Source organism: Anomaloglossus baeobatrachus, chromosome 7 (assembly GCF_048569485.1).
Source record: "Anomaloglossus baeobatrachus isolate aAnoBae1 chromosome 7, aAnoBae1.hap1, whole genome shotgun sequence".
NCBI classification, from domain to species: domain Eukaryota; kingdom Metazoa; phylum Chordata; class Amphibia; order Anura; family Aromobatidae; genus Anomaloglossus; species Anomaloglossus baeobatrachus.
Window position 1 is genome coordinate 228,906,719 of NC_134359.1, and position 24,141 is coordinate 228,930,859.

Below are 24,141 nucleotides of genomic sequence, written 5' to 3' on the forward strand. Positions count from 1 at the left end.
CTTTCTAGCTTGTCTCATTGTGGCAATGACTCCCTGAGATAATCCAGCAGACGCTAGGATCCAGGACTCAATGGCCACACAGTCAGGTTCAGGGCCGCAGAATTCTGATGGAAAAACGGCCCTTGGGACAGTAAGTCTGGTCGGTCTGGCAGTGACCACGGTCGACCGATCGTGAGATGCCACAGATCCGGATACCACGACCTCCTCGGCCAGTCTGGAGCGACGAGTATGACGCGGCTGCACTCGGATCTGATCTTGCGTAGCACTCTGGGCAAGAGCGCCAGAGGTGGAAACACGTATGGGAGCTGAAACTGCGACCAATCTTGAACCAAGGCGTCTGCCGCCAGAGCTCTTTGATCGCGCGACCTCGCCATGAATGCCGGGACCTTGTTGTTGTGCCGGGACGCCATTAGGTCGACGTCCGGCACTCCCCAGCGGCGACAGATTTCCTGAAACACGTCCGGGTGAAGGGACCATTCCCCTGCGTCCATGCCCTGGCGACTGAGGAAGTCTGCTTCCCAGTTTTCTACGCCTGGGATGTGAACCGCGGATATGGTGGATGCTCTGTCCTCCACCCACATTAGAATGCGCCGGACTTCTTGGAAGGCTTGCCGACTGCGCGTCCCTCCTTGGTGGTTGATGTATGCCACCGCTGTGGAGTTGTCCGATTGGATTCGGATCTGCTTTCCTTCCAGCCACTGTTGGAAGGCCAGTAGAGCAAGATACACTGCTCTGATCTCCAGAACATTGATCTGAAGGGTGGACTCCTGCGGAGTCCACGTCCCCTGAGCCCTGTGGTGGAGAAATACTGCTCCCCACCCTGACAGACTCGCATCTGTCGTGACTACTGCCCAGGATGGGGGCAGGAAGGATCTTCCCTGAGACAATGATGTGGGAAGGAGCCACCATTGTAGAGAGTCTTTGGCCGTCTGGGAAAGCGAGACTTTCCTGTCCAGGGACGTTGACTTCCCGTCCCATTGGCGGAGAATGTCCCATTGAAGTGGGCGCAGATGAAACTGCGCAAAGGGAACTGCTTCCATGGCTGCCACCATCTTCCCTAGGAAATGCATGAGGCGCCGCAAGGGATGCAACTGGCCCTGCAGGAGAGATTGCACCCCTGTCTGTAGTGACCGCTGCTTGTCCAGCGGAAGCTTCACTATCGCTGCTAGAGTATGAAACTCCATGCCAAGATACGTTAGTGACTGAGTCGGTGATAGGATCGACTTTGGAAAGTTGATGATCCATCCGAAAGACTGTAGAGTCTCCAGCGTAGCATTCAGGCTGAGTTGGCATGCCTCCTGAGAGGGAGCTTTGACCAATAAATCGTCTAGGTAAGGGATCACCGAGTGTCCCTGAGAGTGCAAGACTGCTACCACCGCCGCCATGACCTTGGTGAAGACCCGTGGGGCTGTCGCCAGACCAAATGGAAGAGCTACGAACTGAAAATGGTCGTCTCCTATCACAAAACGTAGAAAACGTTGATGTTCTGTAGCAATTGGCACGTGGAGATAAGCATCTCTGATGTCTATTGAGGCAAGGAAGTCTCCTCTGGACATTGAGGCAATGACAGAGCGGAGGGTTTCCATCCGGAACCTCCTGGCGTGCACATGCTTGTTGAGCCGTTTTAGGTCCAGAACAGGACGGAACGAGCCGTCCTTTTTTGGAACCACAAAGAGATTGGAGTAAAACCCTTGCCCTTGTTCCTGAGGAGGGACTGGGATAACCACTCCTTCCGCTTTTAGGGAATCCACCGCCTGCAGCAGAGCATCTGCTCGGTCTGGCCGTGGGGAGGTTCTGAAGAACCGAGCTGGAGGACGAGAATTGAACTCGATTCTGTACCCGCGAGACAAAATGTCCGTCACCCACCGGTCTTTGACCTGTGACATCCAAATGCCGGAAAAGCGGGAGAGCCTGCCCCCGACCGGCGATGCGGAGGGGGGGGGCTGGAAGTCATGAGGTAGCCGCTTTGGAAGCGGTACCTCCATTTGCTTTCTTGGGGCGTGTGTGAGTCCGCCACGAATCTGAGTTTCTTTGCGTCCTCTGAGTCCCTTTGGACGAGGTAAATGGTGTCTTGCCCGAACCTCGAAAGGACTGAAACCTCTGCTGCCACTTTTTCTGCTGAGGTTTGGGTGTTCTGGGTTGTGGTAAAGAGGAGTCTTTACCCTTGGACTGCTTAATGATGTCAGCCAATGGCTCGCCAAACAGTCTCTCTCTAGACAAAGGCAAACTGGTTAAACATTTTTTGGAACCAGCATCCGCTTTCCAGTCCTTTAACCACAAGGCTCTGCGCAAAACTACCGAATTGGCGGACGCCATTGAGGTGCGACTGGTAGATTCTAGGACCGCATTGATAGCGTAAGACGCAAACGCCGACATCTGCGTGGTAAGGTGCGCCACTTGCGGCACTGCTGGATGCATGATAGCATCCACCTTTGCTAAGCCAGCTGAAATAGCCTGGAGAGCCCAGACGGCTGCGAATGCCGGAGCAAACGACGCGCCTATAGCTTCATAGACAGATTTTAACCAAAGGTCCATCTGTCTGTCATTGGCATCTTTAAGTGAAGCGCCATCCTCCACTGCAACTATGGATCTAGCTGCAAGTTTGGAAATCGGGGGGTCCACCTTTGGACACTGTGTCCAGCGCTTGACCACCTCAGGGGGGAAAGGGAAACGCGTATCTTTAGATCGTTTAGAGAAACGCCTTTCCGGGTGAGCGTCGTGCTTCTGAATTGATTCTCTGAAGTCAGAGTGATCTAACAAAGCACTCAATTTACGCTTGGGATAAAGGAAACGAAACTTTTCCTGCTCCGCAGCCGCCTCTTCTGCTGAAGGGGCTGGGGGAGAAATATCCAACAGCCTATTGATGGCTGAGATAAGGTCGTCTACCATGGCATCCCCATCCGGGGTATCCAGGTTGAGAGGGGTTCCAGGAGTGGATTCCTGATCACTCTCATCAGACACATCACAGGGAGACTGATTGCGCTGAGACCCTGAGCAGTGTGAAGACGTCGAGGGTCTTTCCCAGCGAGCTCGCTTAGGGTGGCTGGGGCCATCATCTGAGTCATAATCCTCGGCCTGTGAAGCCGGGGACCCCCCTGTGGGCTGGATACATTCCAAGTAAGGGGGACCTGAGGACAGAGGCCTCGCCGTGCCCAGATACTGAGCCCCATGCATAGATTGCAAGGTCTCAAGGATTTTTGCCATAGATACAGACATATTATCTGCAAAAACTGCAAAGTCCGTCCCTGTCACCGGGGCAGAACTTACAAGCGTCTCAGCCTGGGTCGCTACCTCTCCTGACTCCGGCTGGCGAAGCAGCACCGGGTCGGAGCATTGCACACAATGGGGGTCATCAGAGCCTGCTGGTAGATTAGCCCCACATGCAGCACACGCAGTATACACAGCCCTTTTTGCCTTGGCCGCCTTGCGTTTTGAGGATGACATGTTGCTGCTTCCACAGAGCGATCTGGGATATGCAGCCAGAAGCGCACCTCACAGTGCAAGAAATACAATATCTATATATATGTACCCAGTACACTGACACACAGTGAGGCACTAGAGGGACCAGCACAGAAAAATCGCTTACCGCCCGCTTAAAAAGCGGGTGTGTGGTCGCCAGATAGCCCCTAGTCCAGGTCTCCCAGAGCCTTGCGTCCTTCCTCCAGCCAGGCATGCATGTAATGGCTGCCGGCGTCTCTAGAGAGGAAGGGGGGCGGGCCCTGGGCGTTCCTGGCCAAGAGCGGGAAGCCTGCTTCCCTCTGTGCATAGTGTGAGGGCTGGAGCATGTAAATCAGGCTCCAGCCCTCGTCGCTGCTTGCGAACAGCGTCTCTCCCCTACCCTGAATGACAGGGTGGGGGCGGGAACGAAACGGAGCTGCCGGCGTCCTAGGCCCAAAAAGCCGGGGACTAAAGTTATAACCGCCGCCGCCGTAAAAGCGCGGACGGCGGATCCCCGGCGCACCACAAGTCACAGCAGCGCCGCCCGGTCCAGAGGGGGTCGGCGCTGCGTTCCCATACACAAAACATCCCCCAGTAATCTGTAGGGACACTAACTCCAACATTGCGGTCCCCGGCGCACTACAACACCCAGCCAGCCCGGAGTGTGTCTGTGCCTGCCGGGGACACAGAGTACCTGTAAGATGCAGGGCCCTGTCCCTGATCGTACTCCTGCTCCGAATCCATCAGGTTCTAATGGGTCTGTGGATGGAGCCCGGCATCAGAGCTGAGAGGCCGGCAGGATCCCACTTCCACAGAGCCCTACCAGGGGATGTGGAAGGAAAACAGCATGTCAGGCTCCAGCCCTGTACCAGCAATAGGTACCTCAACCTTACAACACCATCCAGGGGTGAGAAGGGAGCATGCTGGGGACACTATATGTGTCCTCTTTTCTTCCATCCGAAACCGTCAGCAGCTACTGCTGACTAAAATCTGTGGAGCTATGCATGGAATGTCTGACCTCCTTCGCACACAAAGCTAAAACTGGAGATCCCGTGATACCACGGGGGGGTATAGCCAGAGGGGGAGGGGCCTTGCACTTTTGATGTAGTGCTTTGTGTGGCCTCCAGAGGGCAGTAGCTATACCCCAATCGTCTGGGTCTCCCAATAGAGCGCTGAAGAAAACACTCCCCAAAACATTCCCTCTTTAACCAATTTATTGAAAAGAGCACAATCAATTCCACGTCCGGCGTAATCCAATAAGAGGGGGGGGCACGGCGATCCATACCATAGTCGCTGTCCCAGTCAATGAAGAACAGAATGTTCCCCATTGGCTGGGAGAGCAATGCAGTGACCTGAGCTAACATCAATAGGTCAGCTCAGGTCACTGCAGGGGATGACGAGCGCTGCCATCAGGAGCATAGATGAGATCATTACCTTCTGTGATCATCTCCTGTACTGCTGACGTCAGCGCTGTCACTGACTTCTATGCCCGCCGCGTTGTCAGAAGAAACCGCGAGAGCCCGTGACGTCGCCGCTAGTGACAGTCTCGGGCCGCTCGCGAGACGGGCATAGACAGCAGTGACCGCGGTGACGTCAGGAGGCAGGAGATCGTCACAGCAGGTAATGATCTCACCTCCTGACAGCAGCGATCGTCATCCCCGCGGCTCCCAGCACTGCAGGATGTCAGTGTCTGCCTGCGCTGCCGCGTGACAGGCTGCTGACACTGCGGGCAGACACTGACACTGCAGTGTGTGCAGCCGCGGGGCCGGAGCAGGACACAGACTGCACGGGCACCTGGAGGTCGCACGGAAGTGCTTCTGTGCGGCGTCCAGGGAGTGTGACGTCTGTGTTTACTCTGCTCCGCTTCCTCTTCCTGGCATAATGACATCGGTTCCTGCAAAACCGCAGGCAGCGATGAGCATTCCCGCAGGTAATTCGCGGCTATTCCGGTGGTATACCGCATATCATTGCTACCTGCGGAATACCCCCGGAATACCGCAGGTACCTGCGGAAATTAATGGACATGCACATTTTCTCAAGAAAGTTTCTTGAGAAAATTTTCTCAAGAAATTTTCTTGAGAAAAATCCGCACAGTGCGCACAACTATTTTTTTTTCTCATTGAATTTCATGGGAAATGTCTGCACAAAGATTGCAGACATTTCTCAAGAAATTTCCGGGGCAAATCCGCAGGTAAAAAGCTCTAGTGCGCACATAGCCTAAAGGAGCAAGAGGAGGGCGCAGATAAATGGAAAACAAGTAGGTGTAAGGACGAACTGAACCATGTGGCCACGCTAAGGCGGATCCGAGCGCGTGTGCTTGGTTTGAATAGTCATTTTGTGCTGTTAGACTTCTTTTAAGGCAGGAAAATACAGAAGGCAGCGGGAAAACTGATGGGAAACCAAGACTGTCTAAGGTCCTTATGGAGTTAGCAAATGTTAAATATTCTGTATAATGCTGTGTGTGATTTCTGTCTTTATTAAGTGTTGCCTGAATGTAAATCCGTTACTGTTCACATCAGATAAGCAGTTAGCAGCAGTGCTTGTCAGACACACAATGCCTTTAAGGAAAGATCATGTAGAAAGCTCTCTGTTGTTTTCCAGATGTATACATTTATCCGGATCCAATTTTGAACAGAATATCCTCCTAGACAATAAAACCTTTTCTCAGAGTCTGATACTAACCGGCACTTGTATTCCCAGCAGTGATAAATTACCGACAACCAGCCTTCAACGCTAATAGATTTTCCAAACTGGAGGAGTCATTTCTTTGTATGCCATGGGAAACATACAGCACTTGTATTGTTATCATGTATACAGCTGAACAAAGCTTTAAAGTGGCGCCTAATCCTCTGGAAATATGGAACATAGTAAATCAACACTAAATATAAGCCTGGCCATAGATACGAGTATAGCTGCAATCTGAACCTCATATGGACTGAGTATATGGGAGGAAATTATGTGTATGGAAAAATACATTGCCGACTAATTTACTGAGTACATAGACCTGTACTCCATAAAGTTCATTCTCTGGAGATATAAAATGATATACTGTATACATACATACATATATATATATATACACAGTATACACAGTATACACACACACACACACACACACACACACACACACATATATATATACACACACACACATACACTGTATATACACACATATATACATATTTACACTGTATTTTTTGGACTATAAGACATAAATTTTAATAAGAAAGACTCCTGCTAAAAGTGTGTGCATCTTGTAACCCGCGGGCAGCTTTATACGGTGGAGGAGAACACTGACACCACATCTTCCTAATCACATAGAGAGCCGCCCTCTCTTCTATTGCTCTACGCTGATCTATGTGTTCGGTGTAGAACAGGAGATGAAGCTACAGAGATCTGAACGGACAGAGGCTGCAAGACCTTCCATAGGAGTAGTTACAGGACCTTTCAGGTCATGTGACTGATTATCCTTCAGATGATCTGGTGGAAGGTCCTTCAGCTACTCAGCTCCTGCAGGCTCCATTCAGATCCTGATCAGGAACTTCAAGTTGAGTGTGTATGTGTAACTGTGCATGTAGCAGAGCTGTGTAGGCAATTATAACTGTGCATGTAGCAGAGCTGTGTAGGCAATTATAACTGTGCATGTAGCAGAGCTGTGTAGGCAATTATAACTGCATGTAGCAGAGCTCTGTATGCAACTGTAACTATGCATATGGCAGAGTTGTGTATGTACGTATAACTGTGCATGTAGCAGAGCTTTGCATGCAAATGTAACTGCATGTAGTAGAGCTGTGTAAGTGTAGCTGTGCATGTAGCAGAGCTGCATATGTAAATATGCATGTAGCAGCACTGTGTATGTAAGTGGAACTGTGCATGTAGCAGAGCTATGTATATACGTGTAAATATGCATGTAGGCATGTAGCAAAGCTGTGTATCTATAATACACACACTGCATATAGGCAAGCTGTGTATGTAAGTGTAACTGTGCATGTAGCAGAGCTGTCTATGTAAGTGTAACTATGCATATAGCAGAGCTGTGTATGTATGTAGAACTGTGCATGTAGCAGAGCTGTGTATGTAACTGCATGTAGCAGAGCTGTTTATGCAAGTGTAACTGTGCATGTAGCAGAGCTGTGTAAGTGTAAATATGCATGTAGTAGAGCTATGTGTATATATAATACACACAGTGCAAAAAAACACTAACAATAGATTTATATATCCTCTTCTACCTCATTACATTAAAATTAGGGCTAATGATCCCTTCACTTTACACAGTAAGGCTATGTGCGCACGTCGCGTAAAAACATGCAGTTACGCTGCGCTTTGTAGCGCAGCGTAACTGCATGCGTCCTGCGTCCCCTGCACAGTCTATGGAGACTGTGTAGGGGCCGTGCGCACGTGGCGTTTAAGAGCGCAGCGCTTCGGCTACTGCCGAAGCGCTGCGCAAAAAGAAGTGACATGTCACTTCTTTCCTGCGCTTTGCCGGCAGCTCCTACACGGTCTATGGCAGGAGCTGCAGGCAGAGCGCATGGAATCGGCGCTCACTACAGACATTTCTGCAGCGATCTAAAGCGCACATGTGCTCTTCAGATCGCTGCAGAAATTTCTGCAGGGCTTGTACGCAACGTGCGCACATAGCCTAAGGGAAGTTTAAAAAAAATATATAAAAAAAATATATAAAAAAAATATTTTCTTTTCCTATTTTCTGCCGTCTATGGTGTTTTATTGTAAATAGCATCTTTATAGTTTAAAAATATGGTATATATTTACATATGCATTTTAATACCCTATTTACCTCTTATATCATGTTACAATTTTGCAGTGTAATTGGGTCAAAAATAATGGTAGTATCAAAAGAGCCCTCTCCGCACCCCAAATTATCTGTTTTCGTTTCTACAGTACTTGTATACACCAGAATATAAGTTCTAGGCATGTTTTTATCACATGCCTGCATTGTGGTGTTCCTCTGTTATTCTTCCTGGTAATTTATGATTAATTTAACAGCTGGTTGTAACCATTTCTACTTGACGTCCCAATGCACACGGACACTGTCAGTACAAATTGGATGGTCAATTTATTCATACATTCACAGTTGGGACAAATGAACACGAAAACACTGGGTATTATTACAATTATTATTAAAGGGGGCAGATTGGCAAAAAATAGTCACTTTGTGGTTCCATTTATAGCGAGGTGACCGGGGACGTCCGGCTGTCGGAGCGCTGGTGATCGACGGGTTTTGGAAAAGGGCTGGTTAGCCTTGAGACTTTGCAATGAAAAGTGTTATACTACTAAGATCAGTACTTCAAGAACAGGTCTGATGTGAAAATGTGGATACTCTGAGGGTCCTGATGAAAGGGGATGAATAAGAAAAAGATTTTAAAGATAAAAGGATAAGGCAACTAATTGGGGAAAATGTGTATTGCATGTGAATACCTGAGCTGAAAAAAAGTATCATTGTTATATATATATTATATATATATATATATATATTATATATATACATACATATATAATATATATACATATATATATACACATACATATATAATATATGTACATATATTATATATATACACATATATATACATACATACATACATATATACATACATACATACATACATACATACATACATACATACATATATATATATCTTTTTCACATAGATTTATTCTGAAAAGGGAGACGTGCTGGGCCGAGGATGTGGTTGAAATCTGAACGGACTGCTAGCTATCAAATGTTTAAATCTCAGCACTCTCATTAACTTCACTATTCTCTGACAGCAAGATGAAACAGAGCTCAAAATTGACCGCTTGCCATGAAAATAATCAGCCTCCGCGCTCTCCGCCGAGTATTGTAATGGATTCTCAAGCTGCAAGTTTTTCCTCCGTCTCCCTTAGGTGCTAAATATAAAAGGGAAATGATGTCATCAGCCACACGCACCTATTAAGTGCTGAAAGAGCCGGCACTAAATCTCATCTTCCTTCAAAGACAAAAAGGGACTGAAGGTGAGAGAGATGGGATGAAACACCTCTACCAGTAACACTGACAAGTTTATAGTGAAGTCCATAAAGAGCTGCAGGCTGCCGGTGAGAATCTGGAGAAAGCAAAGTCGGGGAGCATTACTGGTAAGGACACGCTGCTCCCAAGTCTGAGTAAAACTATAAAGAACATATGCTAAGCCTGGATTTATCAAGACATTTCAAAGACATTTCATACGTTTGAAATGTGCACTATACAGTAATGGCGAAAGTGTTGGCACCCTTGAAACTGTTCCAGAAAATAAAGTATTTCTCCAAAAAAATGATTGCAATTACACATGGTTTGTTATGCACGTTTATTTCTTTTGTGTGTATTGGAACAACACACAAAAAAAGAAAAATGGACATAATTTCATACAAAAACCCTTCAAATGGTCCAGACATAATTGTTGGCTTTACAAAATTGTGGATAAACAACTTTTTTTCAAGCATGTGATGCTCGTTCAAACTCACCTGTAGAAAGGAACAGGTGTGGGCAATATGAAAATCACACCTGTAACCAGACAACAAGGGGAGTTGACTCAATGTTTTCATTGTGTGTATGTGTGCAACACTAAGCATGGAGAACAGAAAGAGGAGAAGAGAACTGTCTGAGGACTTGAGAACCCAATTTGTTGAAAAATATCAACAATCTAAAGGTTACAAGTCCATCTCTAGAGATTTTGATGTTCCTTTGTCCACTGTGTGCAACATAATCAAGATTACAACCCATGGCACTGCAGCTAATCTCCATGGAGGAGAGAGAAAAATTGATGAAAGTTTGCAACACAGGATAATCCGAATAGTGGATAAGCAGCCCCAATCAAGTTCCAAAGAAATTCAAGCTGTCCTGCAGGCTCATCAGTGTTAGTGCGAATTAGTGCGAACTATCCGTCGACATTTGAATGAAATTAAACACTATGGAGGAGACTCAGAAGGACCCTACTGCCGACACAGAAACATAAAAAAGCTAATCTGAAATTTGCCAAAATGTACATAAGGGTGGCTTTACATGCTGCGATATCCGGCCCGATATCGCTAGCATGACACCCGCCCCCATCGTTTGTGCGCGACGGGCATATCGCTGCCTGTTGCGCACAAAATCGCGCACCCCCGTCACACATACTTACCTGTCCTTCGACGTCGCTGTGACCGGCGAACCGCCTCCCTTCTAAGGGGGCGGTCCGTTTGGCGTCACAGTGACGTCACTAAACGGCCGCCCAATGTAAGCGGAGGTGCAGAGATGAGCGGGACGTAACATCCCGCCCATCTCCTTCGTTCCCCATTGTGGCCGGAGGCAGGTAAGGAGATGATCCCCGTTCCTGCGGCGTCACACGTAGCGATGCGTGCTGCCGCAGGGACGAGGATCAACTTCGCCCCAGCGACAGCAGCGATAACTGGCAGCGGACCCCCATGTCAACGAGGAGTGATTTTGGACGTTTTTGCAACGATCCAAAATCGCTCCTAGGAGTCACACGTTGCGACATCGCTACAGTGGCTGGATGTGCGTCACAAAATCCGTGACCTCAACGAGATCGCTGTAGCGAAATCGTAGCGTGTAAAGCCCGCTTAAGCCAAAATCCTTCTGGAAAAGCGTCTTGTGGACAGATGAGACCAAGACAGAATTTTTTGGTTAAGCACATCATTCTACCATTGAACAAAAAATGAATGAGGCCTACAAAGAACAGAGCACAGGACAGTCACATATGGTGGAGGTTCAAAGATGTTTTGGAGTTGTTTGCTACCTTTGGCACTGGGTGCCTTGACTGTGTGCAAAGTATCATGAAATCTGAAGATTACTAAAGGATTTTGGGAGGCAATGTAGTGCCCAGTGTCAGAAAGCTGGGTTTATGTCTTAGGTCATAGGTCTTCTAGCAGGACAATGACACCAAACATACTTGAAGAAGCAACCAGAAATGGATAGAAACAAAGCGCTGCAGAGTTCTGAAGTGGCAGCAATGAGTCCGGATCTTAATCCCATTGACACCTGTGGAGAGATCTTAAAATTGCTGTTGGGTCACCTTCAAATGTGAGAGACTTGGAGTAGTTTGCAAAAGCAGAGTCCAAAATGCCAGGTGAGAGGAGTAAAAAGCTTGTTGATGATTATATGAAGCAATTGATAGCAGTTATTAATTCCAAAGGATATACAACCAAATATTAAGTTGACAATGGCAACAATTTTGGCTGGCCCATTTTTGGAGTTTTTTGTTAAATTATGTGAAATTTGCCTAGTTTTTTTGTTTTGTTCCAATACACCGAAAGGAAATAAATAGGTGTATAACAAAACGTGTAATTGCAATCATTTTCTGGGAGAAATACTTCAGTTTTTGGAACAATTTCAAGAGTTCTTCCAACACTCTCGGCCATGACTATAGGTGTAACTAAAATGACTAAAGGCAATGTTTTTAGCCAGAAAAGATTTTGCAAATATCAGTACCATTATCTAGTACACAAGCAATGATGATTCTACCCAATATTTTAAAGCCCCACTCAAGCATTTTATTTTTTCAGAAGTGTAGTGTCGATTTAATTTTAAGTCCCCTGCCCTTAACGTTACACATTTTTTTGCAGTCGATCAGGTTCCGCAACGCCATCTTGTGACTGTAACTTCTAGCTGGCGGGAAATAAGAAGTTACAACACAAGCTCTTAATGCATCTCTACGAGAGCCATAACAAGGCCAGCGGTGATAGAAGATGAAGCCAACAGAAGAAGAGTATAATGCAGGGGTCTTGGGGCTTAGATTTAGGCCGGGGCCACATGGGGATTACTGCGATCCTCGCATGACACTCGACTCACGCTGGCAGCACAGCGGGAGCAGAGTGTCATTGTGACTGAGGTCCGATCATGTGATCGGACCACAGCGGCGCTGAGGAGGGGAGGGCCGGCACTGAGGAGGGGAGGGCCGGCACTGAGGAGGGGAGGGCTGGCTATGAGGAGGGGGGGGCGGCTATGAGGAGGGGGGGGCTGCTATGAGGAGGGGAGGGGCTGCTATGAGGAGGGGAGGGCCGGCTATGAGGAGGGGAGGGCCGGCTATGAGGAGGGGAGGGCCGGCTATGAGGAGGGGAGGGCCGGCTATGAGGAGGGGAGGGCCGGCTATGAGGAGGGGAGGGCCGGCTATGAGGAGGGGAGGGAGGGATTTATCTCCCTTTCTCATCCGTTGCTGGCTATTGCCATTCTCGCTCTGCACTCGCGGTACACCGGTGTAATGCGAGTGTAGTGCGATTTTTTTCTTGCCCCCATAGACTTGAATGGGTACGAGAGAAACAAGGATCGCATTGCACCCGCATGCTACGACTGTTTTCTCGGTCCGATTAGGGCTGACAAAATAATTGCTCATGGTTGCTGGCACATAGGCTAATATTGGTCTGAGTGGAATGCAATGTTTTATTGCATTCCACTCGCTCAGATTTTCATGCCGTGTGTCTTAGGCCTTAAAGCCTGGAGTGGTGCTTCAAAGGAAATCAGTCAGTAAATCCAATGACTCCTTTATACCTTCTATATGTTGTGGGAATAGGTTTATGCAACACTATTCTATTGCTCTATATATGTTTAGATCTTGCAGGGACTGATGATCTTACTAAAAAAATCCCATGCAAGATTAAAAGCAATTGTGTAATGCAGCCCAGCAAGGTCTTCTTAGGCTCCAGCACAAGGGTTAACAGACTGCAACAATGAGTTCTGCACACAAAAGACGGCTGCTTTGCCTCCTCAATTCATGGTTTAATTTTCCTTCAGCTGTTACTTATTTAAGTTTGGCTCCAGTCTCCAAGTCCGCAGCCAATATGCCTGTAACACAAGTCTGTCATTCTCCTATCAGCAGAGCTGCTCATTGAAAGTGACTGTCAAGTTGTGCTGCGGCCTCCTGACGTAAGAGTGCAAAGAAAAGAAAATAACTCCGGCACCCACAGAAAAAGGGTCTTAAAGACCCATTTCATTACACTTCAGGAGTTTACAATGAATTGGTAGGAGCACCGCTGTCATATCTTCCAGAAGATCTGCATAGTCTCAGCTTGAAAAGTATAATGTTATGCTGGGAAGATCCAGCAGTGAGATATTGTTGGGTAAAAGCACAGTGAATAGATGTTTTCTGTCCATACTGTAAAATGTTACACTAAAAGAAATAATTTCTACACTCCACAAGGCTACCTGAGTGTCACTTGGGAAATGTGCATTTAGATGGCGTGAATTTGTAGTTCAGCGCAGTGTATGAAGTGTCATATAATAGTATAATGTTGGGATTCAAACTCACAACCTCTTGCATTACAGGCAGCAACTACAGCTGTAAGTCACAGGCTGCACTGTTAAGAATGGGGGAATTGCTTTTCAGCCAGTTGTGAGTTTTTTGTTTGGTCCAAAGTTCAGTAGTGCTTCTTATTGGAGTATTGTGAGTATTGTCGGAGTTTGGTCAGTGGTTGGTTAGCATGTCAATGTTTTTCTAGCTTCACCTATCAAGCAGTGCAGGTAAAATAGAAATAGTGTCATCCAAGTGTCTGACTTTTTTTTGACAGACCAATAAACGTGCTTTGGCAACTTAGATCTGACACTCTGATCAATATTGGACAGGTCTCTGTGCTTTTCTGCATATCACTTGGTCCAAGGAAAAAAGAAATGGACATATGAACTACCCCCTAGACTATCATAAGATATGAAATACACTCAGCATATAAACACTGATGTGTGGAGGAGCCTTAAAAAGGGCTAAAAGGTATTCATTCTATTTACAGACATGTTGTACGGGTACATAGAAACACATCTCTATATACCAGTGCATTTTTATATGCCTGTATATTAGAGGTTAAATAAAAATCAAGAGTTTTTTTTTAGCAGAGAACTATTAAAATCAATGAAAAACAATTAAAATAATCAAACTTTAACAAAATAAAAAATAAACATCACAAATCAATAAAAACACGGACATATTTGGTATCTTATTGAGCGTATAATACAGTAGACAGAATGTTAATTGTATATATATATATATATATATATATATATATATATATATATATATATATATAAAAAAAATGTTTTTCTTCATTACATTCATTAAAAAATGTTTGCACTAATGCAACACTTAAGTACTTATGTGGAAAAATTACACTTAAAATAAAAAAAATCATTATAATATATAAGTGTAATTTTTCTTTACTACATTCATTAAAAAAATATTATATTATATATATACATATATATATATACATACATATATATATATATATATATATATATACATATACATATATACATATACACATATATATATATATATATATATATATATTATACATACATACATATATATACACACACACACACACGTATATATAGATATTATATATATATATATATATATATATATATATTTTTTTTTATTTTAAGTGTAATTTTGCAAATATAGTATATAGTACATTTGAAAAACTTTAAGAAAAAAAACCAGTATGTGAATCTGCCAGTAGATGGGTTTGTGTGTTTACATTGTGGTCACCTAATGGAGAGGGGGATCCTAACACAAGGAAGGGCCCTTCATTGTCAGTGTCCACCTCTGAATGACATACTGGATAGTCGACAAACTTGTCCAAATTCTGAGGTGCTATACTATGGGTGTAATGCAAATCAGCAACGAATGATGGGAGATTTCAGCTCTGAAGTCTGTAGAATTGAGACTTGTTAATGCAGCTTAGGACTATATTACAGGATATAACTCGACAAGATAAGTGAAGCATATATGTATATAAAGATTATTGTTTTTTGTATTTAGCAGACTAGTTACACTGTGAACATGATCCTGCTTTTCCTTACCTCCACTTTTGATGAGAATATCGAACAAGTCATCCATCTGCTGGCTATGTGCATTCAGTACCTGTAGGTTAATAAAATAAAACACATGAAATACACAATGCATCGTCACCTCTTATACAGAATCTACTGGATCATGACAATGCAATGAGTAGTGATGATTGGGCACTACCATGCTCGGCTGCTCAGTACTCGTAACAGCTGTTGGATGCGCGGATGTGGGCGACTTGAGTACCTGACTATAATGGAAGCCATTGGGGAACTACGGCATTTTTCATGTGAATCTTCCCCAAAAATGCTTGAGTTCCCTATTGACTTCCATTATACTCGGGTGCTCATGTCGTGCCCATCCGAGCATCCAACAGTGGTCACTCATCAATGGACAGACTCCGAGGTAAAAGGGATATGTATGATCAGAACAACAATAGTATTAGAAACAAAAAATGTTTTTGAGCCTAACAATCGGATTCACCGCACTGCACCCCACTGCTGCTGTCTCTTAATATCATGATAAGAGTTGGTGCGAATCGATTTGCAGGAGTCATTCCAGCAGCCAGGTCAGCACTGGACAGGAACCCTAAGAACCGCTTCCGCTTTCCTGGAATCCACGGCTCTTCCTTTGATTGGTCGGCCTGATATGATGTCATGTGTGCTACAACATAGTGATGACATCACGACACACCAGATAATTGAAAGAATAGGTGCAGATGTAAGGAGGTAGGAGGCAGTTCTTAGGACTCCTATCCAGCACATGTTCCAGTACAGCGACCAGATCAGTACCCTGTGGCTACAGGGTACTGACCTGGTCGCTGTACTGGAACACGTGAATCGATTCCTATCAACTCCAGTCACTATGTCGACATACCATTAAAGGGTCCAGCAAGTGGTCACCACTCTTGTTTGATCGGATGTGTACTGGTTAACACATCATCAGGGATGCGAGAGTAGATCAAAACTGTACATTAAATAACTCACTACTAGATGGAGCTTACTGTATAAGTTATTATAGCATTAAAGGCAATGTACCTCTTTATATAGATTTTTATAAACACCCAGTCTAAATATTCTTCATTAGTACATTTCTATGAATTTGCTGCTGCAGTGTCCCTAACTGGCATCCAGGTCAGCGCTTTTGCAAAACTGATAGAAATCCATTAGACCTGCTGCTACTGATGACCCTCTCTGCTCCCTCTCCCTTCTTTAGCCGTTAATAGATAGTTTTCTCACAGATTTGTGACCTGATGCAGAGGGGAGAAAGTATCTAAATGGTTTAATGGAGAGCACAGACAATAGGCTATAGGTGAGGAAAACTCATGGGAGGAAATAAGTGCAATTTTGGATATGAATTTAAAGCTAGTAAAAGCAGAAGCACAAAGCCCATATCCAGCCTGTATTGCAGGGAGGGACACTCCCACTGGGAAACAGAACAGAAGCTTGGATCGGGCTGCAAAATGCATATCGGTGGGGATGAGGGGGGAGGGGGGTGTCTGAGAGAATGAATGAAGATTGAGACTTTAAGTACAATTTTGTTATCTAAAGGTCAACCCTGATATATAAAAATCATTTTTTGGAAGTGTTCGTAATCTTTAAATGTAAACCAGTATGGAGTGCGCTTCTTGGCTCCCAGTAGCAGTGGCAGAGTTGTATGTTTATGCAGGAGATCTGGCGCTCTGTATAATTAATACATTTGCTTCCATTTAGGTGCAATCTATTGGGGATTTTTGCATTATGCAGATACTCAAAGGTGGATCCCGAGTTTTATGATAACTTTCTTTTATTAGATTTATGGAACAAGTGAGTCAGAAGGAAACCGGACACGAGTCCCAGTTCTGCTATTCTGTGGTTTTTATAGCATTTTGGAAAGATGTATTTTGGACTCTAATCATAGCAATCGACACTGATAGAAAGTCTCCTCTATTGTACATGAATGTCTGAGCGGCACGGTCTGGCATGTCCTGGCCTCGCTGATCTCTATGAAAACAAGCGTCTTACAGGAAGGTTTTATTGATTTCCTTTTTTATTGCACTAATGGCTTCCACTTGTGTGTGACAGATTTTTCTAATACTGGAGCTGTGATTCCGACACTAGCATAGACTTCAATACATCAACATCAAAGCCCAAACGTACATCCATGTTGGAGGAAAATGTAATAAAGGCAGAAATCAAAAAGGTTATAGGAAAACCGACAGGTATCCAGTTAACACAAGACGGTATACAATGTATGTAAGTACACCAGCCTCATTAGGTCGAAGAAATCTAGTGACAGATCCACTTTACAGTGTAACTGTTACTGTGTAATTCACTTCCTTTCTAGTTCTAAATGTGAGGGATTTATTATTTCAAGGTAGTATTGCATCAGCCCTACTCGGCGCCTCCATTAAGGACAAATGGAGTATTTGTGCGCATGATCGTCCTAATCTCCATTTAGTCAAGGCTCTTCAGGATCTCAGGATCAGTGGAGGCCACGGCGGTCGGACCCCCAGCAACTGGAAAGGAATCCCCTACCCTGTGTATAGGTGATAACTTTCAACTTGAGAACTCCCTTTTAAAAGGAACCTGTTTAATTTTGATGAAATCGGATTGTGGCAGTGTGTATCTCTTTCACTGAAATGCTCAGATGTTTCAGAGAGAAACGCCGCATGGGGACCATAGCGAGAAACGTGACTAGTCCAGTATGGTCCCCAGGGCTGTATTTTGCCTTCGTGCTGCCCTAGGCACTTTAAGTGGTCGCGCCCCTTAGTGACAACGTAAAACTGAGTTTTCGCACACGACATCTGTTTAAGGCAGATCTACTCTGTAGCACACTTTAAAAAGTATCAATAAGAAACTAACCCCCCCCAATGGGAATCACCACAGGCACATCAAAACATAGCATGAGTATAAAATATTCCCACCATCCCCAGTTATATACTGTGACTGTCACACTGCCCCTAATAAACTAAAACACCACTCTGCCCTCCCTTATAAACTACTGTATATCCACCACACCTTCCTCGATTATGAAATATGATCTGTACATTGTGAGGAGGGAGCAGCATGATGTGAGGACAATGTCCCATGCATGCTGCTCCCTCCTCACAATGTCCCATGCATGCTGCCCCCTCCTCACAATGTCCCATGCATGCTGCTCCCTCCTCACAATGTCTCATGCATGCTGCTCCCTCCTCACAATGTCTCATGTATGCTGCTCCCGCCTCACAATGTCCCATGCATGCTGCTCCCTCCTCACAATGTCCCATGCATGCTGCCCCCTCCTCACAATGTCCCATGCATGCTGCTCCCTCCTCACAATGTCCCATGCATGCTGCCCCCTCCTCACAATGTCCCATGCATGCTGCCCCCTCCTCACAATGTCCCATGCATGCTGCCCCCTCCTCACAATGTCCCATGCATGCTGCCCCCTCCTCACAATGTCCCATGCATGCTGCCCCCTCCTCACAATGTCCCATGCATGCTGCCCCCTCCTCACAATGTCCCATGCATGCTGCCCCCTCCTCACAGTGTCCCATGCATGCTTCCCCCTCCTCACAATGTCCCATGCATGCTGCTCCCTCCTCACAATGTTCCATGCATGCTGCCCCCTCTTCACAATGTCCCATGCATGCTGCTCCCTCCTCACAATGTCCCATGCATGCTGCCCCCTCCTCACAATGTCCCATGCATGCTGCTCCCTCGTCACAATGTCCCATGCATGCTGCTCCCTCCTCACAATGTCTCATGCATGCTGCTCCCGCCTCACAATGTCCCATGCATGCTGCCCCCTCCTCACAATGTCCCTTGCATGCTGCCCCCTCCTCACAATGTCCCATGCATGCTGCTCTCTCCTCACAATGTCCCATGCATGCTGCCCCCTCTTCACAATGTCCCATGCATGCTGCTCCCTCCTCACAATGTCCCATGCATGCTGCCCCCTCCTCACAATGTCCCATGCATGCTGCCCCCTCCTCACAATGTCCCATGCATGCTGCTCCCTCCTCACAATGTCTCATGCATGCTGCTCCCTCCTCACAATGTCTCATGTATGCTGCTCCCGCCTCACAATGTCCCATGCATGCTGCTCCCTCCTCACAATGTCCCATGCATGCTGCCCCCTCCTCACAATGTCCCATGCATGCTGCTCCCTCCTCACAATGTCCCATGCATGCTGCTCCCTCCTCACAATGTCTCATGCTTGATGCTCCCTCCTCACAATGTCCCATGCATGCTGCTCCCTCCTCACAATGTCTCATGCTTGATGCTCCCTCCTCACAATGTCTCATGCATGCTGCTCCCTCCTCACAATGTCTCATGCATGCCGCTCCCTCCTCACAATGTCTCATGCATGCCGCTCCCTCCTCACAATGTCTCATGCATGCTGTTCCCGCCTCACAATGTCTCATGCATGCTGCTCCCTCCTCACAATGTCCCATGCATGCTGCTCCCTCCTCACAATGTCTCATGCATGCTGCCCCCTCCTCACAATGTCCCATGCATGCTGCCCCCTCCTCACAGTGTCCCATGCATGCTGCCCCCTCCTCACAGTGTCCCATGCATTCTGCCCCCTCCTCACAGTGTCCCATGCTTGCTGTCCCCTCCTCAGTGTCCCATGCATGCTGCTCCCTTCTCACAATGTCCCATGCATGCTGCCCCCTCCTCAGTGTCCCATGCATGCTGCCCCCTTCTCACAATGTCCCATGCATGCTGCCCCCTCCTCAGTGTCCCATGCATGCTGCCCCCTTCTCACAATGTCCCATGCATGCTGTCCCTCTCCATGAGCTCCTAATGCTGCCTTCCTCTTTTCCATAATGAGACCTTCATGTTGCCCCACTCATGCTAAGACCACCACACTAACGCTTATGCTGAGACCCCCCCCACACACACTACCCCACTCTTGATATTGACTCCCCTACACTATCCCTCATCCCTTGTCCTCTGTCTCTAGCATTAGCCCCTCTCTCCCACTCCCCCAGCATCAGCCTCTCTCCCCCAGCATCAGCCTCTATCTTCCCTCAGCATCAGCCTCTCTCCCCCAGTCTCAGCCTTTGCCTCCCCCCAGCCTCAACCTCCCTCCAGCCTCCCTCCAGTCTCAGTCTCAGCCTCCCTCAAGTCTCAGCCTCAGCCTCCCTCCAGTCTCAGCCTCAGCCTCCCTACAGCCTCCCCCCAGTCTCGGCCTCAGTCTCCCTCCAGCCTCCCCCCAGTCTCAGCCTCCCTCCAGTCTCAGCTTCTGCCTCCCTCCAGCCTCCCCCCAGTCTCAGCCTCCCTCCAGCCTCCCCCCAGTCTCAGCCTCCCTCCAGCCTCACCCCAGTCTCAGCCTCCCTCCAGCCTCACCCCAGTCCCAGCCTCTGCCTCCCTCCAGCCTCCCCCAAGTCTCTGCCTCTGCCTCCCTCCAGCCTCCCCCAAGTCTCAGCCTCTGCCTCCCTCCAGACTCCCCCCAGTCTCTGCCTCTGCCTCCCTCCAGCCTCCCCCCAGTCTCTGCCTCTGCCTCCCTCCAGCCTCCCCCAGTCTCTGCTTCTGCCTCCCTCCAGCCTCCCCCCAGTCTCTGCCTCCCTCCAGCCTCCCGCCAGTCTCTGCCTCTGCCTCCCTCCAGCCTCCCCCCAGTCTCTGCCTCTGCCTCCCTCCAGCCTCCCCCCAGTCTCAGCCTCTGCCTCTCTCCAGTCTCAGCCTCTGCCTCCCTCCAGCCTCCCCCGTCTCAGCCTCTGCCTCCCTCCAGCCTCCCCCCAGTCTCAGCCTCCCTCCAGTCTCAGCTTCTGCCTCCCTCCAGCCTCCCCCCAGTCTCAGCCTCCCTCCAGCCTCCCCCCAGCTTCAGCCTCCCTCCAGCCTCCCTCCAGTCTCAGCCTCCCTCCAGCCTCCCCTCAGTCCCAGCCTCTGCCTCCCTCCAGCCTCCCCCAAGTCTCAGCCTCTGCCTCCCTCCAGACTCCCCCCAGTCTCTGCCTCTGCCTCCCTCCAGCCTCCCCCCAGTCTCTGCCTCTGCCTCCCTCCAGCCTCCCCCAGTCTCTGCTTCTGCCTCCCTCCAGCCTCCCCCCAGTCTCTGCCTCCCTCCAGCCTCCCGCCAGTCTCTGCCTCTGCCTCCCTCCAGCCTCCCCCCAGTCTCTGCCTCTGCCTCCCTCCAGCCTCCCCCCAGTCTCAGCCTCTGCCTCCCTCCAGTCTCAGCCTCTGCCTCCCTCCAGCCTCCCCCGTCTCAGCCTCTGCCTCCCTCCAGCCTCCCCCCAGTCTCAGCCTCCCTCCAGTCTCAGCTTCTGCCTCCCTCCAGCCTCCCCCCAGTCTCAGCCTCCCTCCAGCCTCCCCCCAGCCTCAGCCTCCCTCCAGCCTCCCTCCAGTCTCAGCCTCCCTCCAGCCTCCCCTCAGTCCCAGCCTCTGCCTCCCTCCAGCCTCCCCCAAGTCTCAGCCTCTGCCTCCCTCCAGACTCCCCCCAGTCTCTGCCTCTGCCTCCCTCCAGCCTCCCCCAGTCTCTGCCTCTGCCTCCCTCCAGCCTCCCCCCAGTCTCTGCCTCCCTCCAGCCTCCCCCCAGTCTCAGCCTCTGCCTCCCTCCAGCCTCCCCCCAGTCTCAGCCTCTGCCTCCCTCCAGCCTCCCCCCAGTCTCTGCCTCTGCCTCCCTCCAGCCTCCCCCCAGTCTCTGCCTCCCTCCAGCCTCCCCCAAGTCTCTGCCTCTGCCTCACTCCAGCCGCCCCCCAGTCTCTGCCTCTGCCTCCCTCCAGCCTCCCCACAGTCTCAGCCTCTGCCTCCCTCCAGCCTCCCCCCAGTCTCAGCCTCTGCCTCCCTCCAGCCTCCCCCCAGTCTCAGCCTCTGCCTCCCTCCAGCCTCCCCCCAGTCTCTGCCTCTGCCTCCCTCCAGCCTCCCCCAGTCTCAGCCTCTGCCTCCCTCCAGCCTCCCCACAGTCTCAGCCTCTGCCTCCCTCCAGTCTCAGCCTCTGCCTCCCTCCAGCCTCCCCCCAGTCACAGCCTCTGCCTCTCTCCAGTCTCAGCCTCTGCCTCCCTCCAGCCTCCCCCCAGTCTCAGCCTCTGCCTCCCTCCAGTCTCAGCCTCTGCCTCCCTCCAGCCTCCCCCCAGTCTCAGCCTCTGCCTCCCTCCAGCCTCCCCCCAGTCTCAGCCTCTACCTCCCTCCAGCCTCCCCCCAGTCTCAGCCTCTGCCTCTCTCCAGTCTCAGCCTCTGCCTCCCTCCAGCCTCCCTCCAGTCTCAGCCTCTGCCTCCCTCCAGCCTCCCCCGAGTCTCAGCCTCTGCCTCACTCCAGCCTCCCCCCAGTCTCAGCCTCTGCCTCCCTCCAGCCTCCCTCCAGTCTCAGCCTCTGCCTCCCTCCAGCCTCTCCCCAGTCTCAGCCTCTGCCTCCCTCCAGCCTCCCCCCAGTCTCAGCCTCTGCCTCCCTCCAGTATCAGCCTTTGCTGCCTCCCCCCCGTATGCGCAGATCTCCGGTCTGCATTAGAGACACTCCCACGCTCCTTATGAATCCACTTATCTGCTCCAGTGCCCGCCGCCATCTTCCTGGCTCACGTGAGTATCCTCTTCTGACACCAGCTTCCATCACGGCGTCATCCGCGGCGTCCTGCTGTGAGCTCTGCATGTGACGTCCACACAGCAGTGGACGCAGCACAAAGGAAGGAGCTGATTGACGCGCGCCTGTGACCCCGGAAGTGCAGGCGCCGGCAGTTCCGGGGTCAATCAGCTCCCTGTGCTCGGCAGCCACAAAAAAAAAAAAATGTAAAAAAAAAAAAAAAAAAAAAAAATTTTTTTTTTTTTTTTTTTTTTTTGCTGCCAGAAGGTGCCGCCCCTCACAATCTGCCGCCCTAGGCACCGGACCACGGGTGCCTAATGGTAAATACGGCCCTGATGGTCCCCATACGGCTTCTCTCATCTCTGCTCCACATGATTGACTGGTCTCTCCCTACGTACACATATGGGAGAAACCTGTCTGTCTATCTCCTGGAGAGGTGCAAGGAGAACCTGGCTGAGGGCAACACACGACTAGTCATCTTATAGTCCCCTGCTGGCTTTACAAAATATAGCCCCGATTGATCAAAGCAATTTTACAAGAATTCTGGTGTAAAATGCTTTGAAAAGTCACAATTTTGGGGGACAACTTGGAACTTGCATAAAAATGTTGTGACTTTTGGTGTTTTCATGCCAGTTTCTCCCAGCTCAGCCGATATGGCCTGGCACTGGAGTGTGACACCACAGCTGGTTTAATTCATGAAAACAAGGTGTGTCTTGCACTACAAATCTGATCTTCACGACACATGATGTACTGGGTACGTCATGTATTGTGTCAGGTTAATGCCTGCCTGCTGCCGCCGGCAGCAATCACTGCACATGTCAGCTGTTCAAATCACCTGACATGTGCAGCTATCAAGCACAAGTGAATTCGCTACTCACTCGTGCCTACTGTGAAAATGTCACAGTGCGATGTAATAACAGGCCGCGGTAAGCACTTACCCGTCTCCATTGGAAGTCATGTGATGTGGTGATCACATGGATCCAATGGTTGTCATGGCAGCACAGGGGCATGTAATGACTCCTGTAGCTATCATGAGTCACTTCCTCTTACATCCAGCAGAGGGCCGTGTGTGAGAGGAGAGCTGCTTTTCTGCAGATCTCAGCTGTGTAGCTGTGATCTAGACAAATGAATGAGCTATCAAATTGCTGATTATTATAGTCCCCTAGGGGACTAGTAAAATAAAAAAAAAGTTTTAAAAAATGTAAAAATAAAAAAAGTTCAAATCTTCCCCCATTCAAAATTAAATGTTTAAAAAAAATACATACACATATATATATATATATATATATATATACACACACACACACACACACATACATACATACATACATACATACATATATTATATATATATATATATATATATATATATATATATATATATATATTATATATATATATATATACACACACATAC

The 24,141-nt window shown here is 48.3% G+C and overlaps 1 protein-coding gene across 4 annotated transcripts in view; it reads right to left on the bottom strand.

Annotated features, from left to right (window-relative positions):
• The window catches only part of MRTFB (myocardin related transcription factor B), a 406,942-nt gene that overhangs the window by 12,355 nt on the left and 370,446 nt on the right, over window positions 1-24,141 (bottom strand). For all 4 annotated transcript variants that reach the window (XM_075317934.1, XM_075317938.1, XM_075317936.1 and 1 more), the window contains one exon: window positions 15,263-15,323. In XM_075317934.1, coding sequence (XP_075174049.1) covers window positions 15,263-15,323 — 61 coding nt within the window. The remainder of the gene's footprint in view (window positions 1-15,262; window positions 15,324-24,141) is intronic.